The sequence below is a fragment of the Rhinopithecus bieti genome, unplaced genomic scaffold (assembly GCF_001698545.2).
Source record: "Rhinopithecus bieti isolate Rb0 unplaced genomic scaffold, ASM169854v2 scaffold_21649, whole genome shotgun sequence".
Taxonomy (NCBI): domain Eukaryota; kingdom Metazoa; phylum Chordata; class Mammalia; order Primates; family Cercopithecidae; genus Rhinopithecus; species Rhinopithecus bieti.
Genome location: NW_016811584.1, coordinates 2,316,539 through 2,325,293, shown reverse-complemented (window position 1 = coordinate 2,325,293; position 8,755 = coordinate 2,316,539). Strand labels below are relative to the sequence as shown.

General features: G+C 40.2%; 2 protein-coding genes across 3 annotated transcripts in view; both read left to right on the top strand.

Annotated features, from left to right (window-relative positions):
- The window catches only part of DNAH12 (dynein axonemal heavy chain 12), a 245,562-nt gene that overhangs the window by 172,198 nt on the left and 64,609 nt on the right, over nt 1-8,755 (top strand). The window contains 5 exon segments of the mRNA XM_017894137.1: nt 1,190-1,206; nt 1,209-1,239; nt 1,241-1,401; nt 2,527-2,719; nt 6,876-7,068. Coding sequence (XP_017749626.1) covers nt 1,190-1,206; nt 1,209-1,239; nt 1,241-1,401; nt 2,527-2,719; nt 6,876-7,068 — 595 coding nt within the window.
- Nucleotides 3,071-4,466, top strand: LOC108543600 (RNA-binding protein Raly-like). Of its 2 annotated transcripts, XM_017894153.1 has the most exons (2): nt 3,071-3,493; nt 3,542-4,466. In XM_017894153.1, the coding sequence occupies exons 1-2, from the start codon at nt 3,169-3,171 to the stop codon at nt 4,108-4,110; spliced, it is 894 nt and encodes a 297-aa protein (XP_017749642.1). In that variant the 5' UTR covers nt 3,071-3,168; the 3' UTR covers nt 4,111-4,466. The 2 variants fall into 2 exon arrangements, with proteins under 2 accessions (XP_017749642.1, XP_017749641.1); XM_017894152.1 differs by having other exon boundaries at nt 3,071-4,466.

Below are 8,755 nucleotides of genomic sequence, written 5' to 3'. Positions count from 1 at the left end.
TTAAAGAGCTTATAGGGAAAGGGGATTTTAGCTCTAGCCCTAGAATCTGTTGGAATAGAAAGAGAATGGGAAAGCTGAAGTGACATGGGACAAAAACTCCCTTTTCTGTGATATATATATAGATATATATTTAAATAGATATAAATATTAAATATATATAATTAAATAAAATTATATATGTGTGTGTGTATGTATGTGTGTGTGTGTGTGTGTGTGTGTATATTTAAATGGAGTTTCATTCTTTGTTGCCCAGGCTGGAGTGCAGTGGCGTGATCTCAGCTCACTGCAACCTCCATCTCCCGGGTTTAAGCGATTCTCGTGCCTCAGCCTCCCCTGTAGCTAGGATTACAGGCACCCACCACCGCACCTGGCTAATTTTTGTATTTATTTATTTATTTTTCTAAGTAGAGACAGGCTTTCACCATGTTGGCCAGGCCAGTCTTGAACTCCTGACATCAGGTGATCTGGCCACCTTGGCCTCCCAAAGCACTGGCATTACAGGCCTGAGCCACCGCGCCCGGCCTCTGTGCTATATTTTTAAAAGAAAATTTAATGTACCGTACTGAATACAAGAGAAACCTAGGACAGTGAGCATCATCCATGAGGAAGAGCAGAAAGCACATCATATATTACACATCTGAATCATGAATCATATATTCTTGAACACAGTCTTTACTAACTCAGAAGAAACTCCTAAATAAATCTCAGATACATACCACCCTAAACTTGGACACAATTTGTAATTCTACTCATAATCTAAGGAAATCCCTTATATGCTAGTGGATCTCTTGTTTTAAATGTTTATCAAATATTTTATAGTATTATTTTCATATTATGTTAACAGATGTCATGTATTAAAGTTACCATGAAGACAGCATATTATATTGGGAAGAGCAGAGCTCATAGATTCACAAGGTCCTACTACTTCTAACACTGAACTAGTTTTGGAACCTTGGAACCTTGGGCAGAGTACTTCCTGAGACTGAATTTCTTCATTTGAAAAATAAGAAAAAGAAAAAAAACTCCTTTTCACTTTTTTCTCATAGGACTTTTGTAAAGAGTAATCCTGATAATGTATGTGAAATACTTTGTATTTGTACAGATTGATGGTGATGTTTATTATTTACATAATTTTAAAGAAATCTCAATGTTTATGTCTTCCTCTCAGAATTTTCTTATTATATTCTAGGCCTTTAATGATTGACCCCAGGGTCAAGCCAATAAGTGGATCAAAACTCTGAAAAGAAAATCAGCTTAGTGTTATTAAGCTATCAGATTCAGACTATATGAGAACGTTGGAAAACTGTATTCAGTTTGGAACTCCACTTCTATTAGAAAATGTTGGTGAAGAACTGGATCCATCTTTGGAGCCTTTACTACTTAGACAAACTTTTAAACAAGGTATAAAGCAATTACTATTAGTCTGTAGAACTGTAAGATGATTGAATTATCTTAGAGGCATGAAAGAAGCCTACTACATAAATTTAATAATAATGTTAATAATGCAGAACTTCTGGTTCATTGTTACGAGTGAAAGGAAATTTGGAACAAGCTATCAGGAATGAACCTTAGCCAGATATTCTAAGATAAATACCTTGCCCTCTCTTCATTGCCTTAACCACTGTTATCTAGACTGTCAGAGAACATAAAGAAGTTGAAGCCAGCTTGAAATTCCTTTATCCTGTGACCCTTGACCACAAAAAGTCTGTTGTTATGAATAGTGATGGTGTCAAACTCCTGGCCTCAAGTGATCCTCCTCCCTCAGCCTCCCAAAGTGCTGGGATTATAGGAATTAGCCACCATGAATAGTGATGGTGAATGTGGGCCTGAGTTGAGTTTAGGTAAACATTGTCCACCTAATATCTTTCTGTTTATAAAAATTTGTCTCTGCCAAGTGCTATTACCTTTAAGAACTTTAGTCATTTACATATATTTTACAATCATAATTGAAAATTGATGGAGGAAGAAAGCTCAAAAGAAATCTTGATTTACAAAGCTCTGTGACAACCAGAGAAAATGTCCTATATTAACCCAGAAAGAGTCCTGCTGTATAACTGCTTACTTATTGCTGTGTCTGTGACTTTTGCCACTCCTGTTTTCTATATGTTGTTATTATCATTTTGAGACAGAGTCTTGCTCTGTTACCCAGGATGGAGTGTAGTGGTGCAGTCTCAGCTCACTGCCTCCTGGGTTCAAGCGATTCTTGTTCCTTAGCCTCCAAAGTAGCTAGGATTACAGATGTGTGCCACCACGACACCCAGGTAATTTTTTTAGTATTTTTTAGTAGAGATAGGGTTTCACCATGTTGGCCAGGCTGGTGTTGAACTCCTTACCTCCAGTGATCCACCTGCCTTGGCCTCCCAAAGTGTTGGGATTATAGGTGTGAGCCACCGAGCCTGGCCTTGTTTTCTATTTTAAATTACTTTAGGACCGTTTATTTGTAACCTAGGCAAGGCCATTGAAGTACATAGCGTGAGGGGCTATATAACTAGCTCACTTGTTATGCGTTTGTTTTCTGAACTATAGGTGGCATTGATTGCATCAGACTTGGTGAGGTCATTATTGAGTATTCCTTTGATTTCAAATTTTATATCACCACAAAACTAAGAAATCCACACTACATGCCAGAGCTGGCTACGAAAGTGTCTTTGCTCAATTTCATGATAACTCCAGAAGGACTCGAAGATCAATTACTAGGTATTGTTGTTGCAAAGGAGAGGTATGTATTTTCTTAGATGCTTCTAGATGGTTTAAAAAGGAATATTTGTAGGCCATTAATATTTTTGTTTTGTGAATCTTTTAAAACTTTGTCAAATTTTATACTTTGTTACTGTAAATAATCACATAATCCTCTAAAATAGCCATCTGTAACAAGTAAGTTATAAGCCAACTGTGTTATATTGGGCTTTTAGTATGGGCAGTTGGGTTCAGATTACATGCCATTGTTACAGGAAAGGGATCCCGATCCAGACCCCACGAAAGGGTTCTTGGATCTTGTGCAAGAAAGAATTCAGGGCGAGTCCACAGAGTAAAGTGAAAGCAAGTTTATTAAGAAAGTAAAGGAATAGCTCTCGGCGCGGGTGAGCCCTATTCCTGGAGGCAGGTGGTGCTGACCCTGTAACCCAAAGGAGGAAACGGCTGGCTAAGCTCAGCATTGTTACTGGCACCATGTCCTTGAAGATGCAGGCAAGCAACGTAACCAACAAGAATGACCCCAAGTCCATCAACTCTCGAGTGTTCATTGGAAACCTCAACACAGCTCTGGTGAAGAAGTCAGATGTGGAGACCATCTTCTCTAAGTATGGCCGTGTGGCCGGCTGTTCTGTGCACAAGGGCTATGCCTTTGTTCAGTACTCCAACGAGCGCCATGCCCGGGCAGCTGTGCTGGGAGAGAATGGGCGGGTGCTGGCCGGGCAAACCCTGGACATCAACATGGCTGGAGAGCCTAAGCCTGACAGACCCAAGGGGCTAAAGAGAGCAGCATCTGCCATATACAGTGGCTACATCTTTGACTATGATTACTACCGGGACGACTTCTACGACAGGCTCTTCGACTACCGGGGCCGTCTGTCGCCGGTGCCGGTGCCCAGGGCAGTCCCTGTGAAGCGACCCCGGGTCACAGTCCCTTTGGTCCGGCGTGTCAAAACTAACATACCTGTCAAGCTCTTTGCCCGCTCCACAGCCATCACCACCGGCTCAGCCAAGATCAAGTTAAAGAGCAGTGAGCTGCAGGCCATCAAGACGGAGCTGACACAGATCAAGTCCAATATCGATGCCCTGCTGAGCCGCTTGGAGCAGATCGCTGCGGAGCAAAAGGCCAATCCAGATGGCAAGAAGAAGGGTGATGGAGGTGGTGCCAGCAGCGGTGGTGGTGGTGGCAGCAGCGGCGGTGGCGGTGGTGGTGGCGGCGGCGGCGGTGGCGGCGGTGGTGGTGGCGGTAGCGGCAGTCGGCCACCAGCCCCCCAAGAGAACACGACTTCTGAGGCAGGCCTGCCCCAGGGAGAAGTACGGACCCGAGACGACGGCGATGAGGAGGGGCTGCTGACACACAGCGAGGAAGAGCTGGAACACAGCCAGGACATAGACGCGGATGATGGGGCCTTGCAGTAAGCAGCCTGACAGGAGCAATGGCCACCAGCAGGTGAAGGGCATCGCTGCCCCAGGCCTCAAGCCGGGCACCCAACCCTGGATGCCACCCCCCAGCGGGTACCAGAGGAAAGCTGGCAGCAGGTGCCTCCTCCCCCAACGCATCCCAGCCAGTGCCATGTCCTCTGCAGATGGAGTTACTGGCCTACTCCTTCCCCATGAGCCCTCCCTGTCTGCACTGCCCAGGCCAGAGGGTAGAGCACAGGAGTTTCCCCACACTGCCTCCCCTCCCCAGGACACTCCCAGGCTTGGGTTTTTTCTATAGGTTTGGCGGGGGGCCACAGGGAGGGGACCCTGACAATAAAGAGATTGGATCCCAACCTGCTCTGAAAAAAAAAAAAAAAAAAGAAAGTAAAGGAATAAAAGAATGGCTCCTCCATAGAGCAGCCCCGAGGGCTGCTAGTCATCCATTTTTACGGTTATTTCTTGGCTATATGCTAAACAAGGGGTGGATTATTTATGCCTCCCTTTTTTAGACCATAGAGGGTAACTTTTTGACGTCATAGCATTCGTAAACTGTTATGGCACTGGTGGGGTGTAGCAGTGAGGATGACCAGAGGTCACTTTTGTGGCCGTCTTGGTTTTGGTGGGATTTAGCCAGCTTCTTCACTGTAATCTGTTTTATCGGCAAGGTCTTTATGACCTGTTTCTTGTGTTGACATCCTATCTCATCCTGTGACTTAGAAGGCCCAACCATTTGGGAATGCAGTCCAGTAGGTTTTAATCTCATTTTACCCACCCCCAACTCAAGATGGAGTTGCTCTGGTTCAAATTCCTCTGACACCATGACTTCTGACTTGCATCTGAATGAGCCAGAAATTTTACCCCTAGGAATCTATGCTGTAACTGTAAATAGAAATACATTCATTTATATACATATACAGAAGATATTAATAAGAAAATGCTTAGCAAAAGAAGGAAAAAGCAGCATATAAAACTATATCCAGAATACATAATATTTTGTTTAAAAAAAGATTGATGTTTATCTACATATATAAAAAGAATAAAGATTGGGAAAGAATACACTTCAATGTTAAAGTAATTATCTCTGGTGGTAAGATTATGGGTAATTTTTATTGTTTTCTTTATACTTTATATATGTACTATTTTTATTTTAAGTTCCAGGGTACATATGCAGGATGTGCAGGTTTGTTACATAGGTATATGTGTGCCATGGTGATTTGTTGCGCTTAACCCATCACCTCGGTAGTAAGCCCAGCATGCATTAGCTATTTTTCCTGATGCTCTCCCTCCTCCTACCCGCCCTGACAGGCCCCAGTGTCTGTTGTTCCCTACCTTGTGTCTATGTGTTCATCTTTTTCAGCTCCCGCTTATAAGTGAGAACATGCGGTGTCTGGTTTTCTGTTTTTGTGTTAGTTTGCTGACGATAATGGCTTCCAGCTCCATCCATGTCTCTGCAAAGGACATGATCTTGTTCCTTTTTATGGCTGCATAGTATTCCATGGTGTATATGTACCACATTTTCTTTATCCAGTCTATAGTTGATGAACACTTAGGTTGATTCCATGTCTTTGCTATTGTGAATAGCACTGCAGTAAACATACACGTGCATGTACCTTTATAATAGAATGATTTCTATTCCTTTGGTATATACCCAGTATATACCCAGTAATGGGATTGCTGTGTCAAATGGTATATCTGGTCCTAGGTCTTTGAGCAATCATCATACTTCTTTTGAGAAGTGTCCTTTGCCCACTTTTTAATGGGGTTGTTTGTTTGTTCTTGTAAACTTGTTTATGTTCTTTGTAGATTCTGGATATTAGACCTTTGTCAGGTGGATTGATTGCAAACATTTTCTCCCATTCTGTAGGTTGTCTGTACATTCTGATAGTTTATTTTGCTATACAGAAGCTCCTTAGTTTAATTAGATCCAATTTGTCAATTTGTGTTTTGTTGCAATTGATTTTGATGTTTTGTCATGAAATCTTTGCCTGTGCCTGTAATAAGGATTAAAACTTAAATGTAAAACCACAAATATGTATTATTTTTTTAAAATGAGGAAAAACACTATGGTACCTGGGAGGGCTACTAGTAAATAATTCCTTCTGGAAGGAAATCTGATCTCACTTGAATCTAAATATAACATTATCAAGTGGTCTAGTAAATGAAATCGAATTAAAAGTGAAAATATTTAACCATGAAGTGTTTCTTCCAATATTTAAATCCCACTTGTAGAGTGTCCAATGCAGGACCATGTCATAACATATTGTATTCCATGGTAGACTGTGTTATTTTGAAGTTTCATCCCATTTTTGTTTGACATAAGTGTTTTGACATAAATGTCAATTTTGTCTTTTACTTAGAGTCAGTTTTATGACCCCTCATCCTTTCAATGTTTGCTACTATAGAAAATATGATGAAAATGAGACTTAGTGGTGACAAAATCAAGAAATAAATAAGAAGTTCATACTTTGAGTTTCTTCTCCAGTTCTTACTTTTGCATACCAGCTATGCCATATGGATAAGTCTAATGTATTCTTAGACTTACTGTGGCACATGTTATTGCCACATTTTACGTGCATACAATTAATGCTTTTTTTGCTTGAACTTCTCAAATAGTTGTGTGTGTGAAAGTATTTTTCCCTTCAAATAAAGCAGTTAATCACCTTAGTTTGTGTTAGATGTCTACAAATTTGTGATATGTAACACTTAGATATAAATTTAGATAAAATACTACAAATTTGGACTAAATGTTTCTATCTTTTTAGACCAGAATTAGAAGAGGAACGAAATGCCCTTATTCTTCAGTCTGCAGCTAACAAGAAACAGCTGAAAGACATAGAGAAAAAAATTTTAGAAACATTATCATCATCAGAAGGAAACATTTTAGAAGATGAAAGTGCAATTAAAGTCTTAGACTCTGCCAAAATGATGTCCAATGAGATAACAAAGAAGCAGCAGGTGAAAAAAGAATCCTAGAAATCTTTTGATTTAAATCTTAAGATTCTTAAGAAATCTTAAGATTCTGATTTTCTTCCAGCCCCCAAGGAAGGTGCTGGAGTAGCCTTGCTGGAAAGGAAAAAGAAAATGATAAAATACCAAAACATAAATTTAAACTCATAAGAGAATATCTTACTGTTAAATTATTTAAAACTTGGTCTGATCTATATGGTATCTATACACAGAAGAAATAAATTTAGAATGAATGTTTTAAAATATATTATTATTATTGGATAGGTAAGGTATTATTAGAAGTATCAGATAGTATTATTGGATAGGTAAGGTATTATTAGAAGTATTGGATAGGTATTATTGGATAGGTAAGGTATTATTAGAAGTATTGGATAGGTATCCAGTTTCAGCTTTCTCCGTATAGCTAGCCAGTTTTCCCAGCACCATTTATTAAATAGGGAATCCTTTCCCCATTTCTCGTTTTTGTCAAAGATCAGATGGTTGTAGATGTGTGGTGTTATTTCTGAGGGCTCTATTCTGTTCCGTTGGTCTATAACTCTGTTGAAACTGGATTCCTTCCTTACACCTTATACAAAAATTAATTCAAGACGGATTAAAGACTTAAATGTTAGACCTAAAACCATAAAAACCCTAGAAGAAAACCCAGGCAATACCATTCAGGACATAGGTGTGGGCAAGGACTTCATGACTAAAACCCAAAAGCAATGGCAACAAAAGCCAAAATTGACAAATGGGATCTAATTAAACTAAAGAGCTTCTGCACAGCAAAAGAAACTACCATCAGAGTGAACAGGCGATCTACAGAATGGGAGAAAATTTTTGCAATCTACCCATCTGACAAAGGGCTAATAATCCAGAATCTACAAATAACTTAAATTTACAAGAAAAGATCAAACAACCCCATCAAAAAGTGGGCAAAGGATATGAACAGACACTTCTCAAAAGAGAATGTGACACATGTGCCAGCAGACATGTGAAAAAAATGCTCATCATCACTGGCCATCAGAGAAATGCAAATCAAAACCACAATGAGATACCATCTCACACCAGTTAGAATGGCGATCATTAAAAAGTCAGGAAACAACAGATGCTGGAGAGGGTGTGGAGAAATAGGAACGCTTTTACACTGTTAGTGGGACTGTAAACTAGTTCAACCATTGTGGAAGACTGTGGTGATTCCTCAAGGATCTAGAACTAGAAATACCATTTGACCCAGCCATCCCATTACTGGGTATATACCCAAAGGATTATAAATCATGCTACTATAAAGACACATGCACACGTATGTTTATTTCAGCACTATTCACAATAGCAAAGACTTGGAACCAACCCAAATATCCATCAATGATAGACTGGATTAAGAAAATGTGCCACATACACACCACAGAATACTATGCAGCCATAAAAAAGGATGAATTCATGTCCTTTGCAGGGACATGGATGAAGCTGGAAATCATTCTGAGCAAACTATGGCCAGGACAGAAAACCAAACACTGCATGTTCTCACTCATAGGTGGGAATTGAACAATGAGAACACTTGGACACAGGGTGGGGAACATCACACACCGGGGCCTGTTGTGGGGTGGGGGGAGAGGGGAGGGATAGCATTAGGAGATATACCTAATGTAAATGACAAGTTAATGGGTGCAGCACACCAACATGGCACATGTATACA

Coding starts and splice junctions, on each gene's coding strand:
- LOC108543600 (XM_017894152.1), top strand. CDS start 3,169: ATGTCCTTGAAGATGCAGGCAAGCAACGTAACCAACAAGAATGACCCC.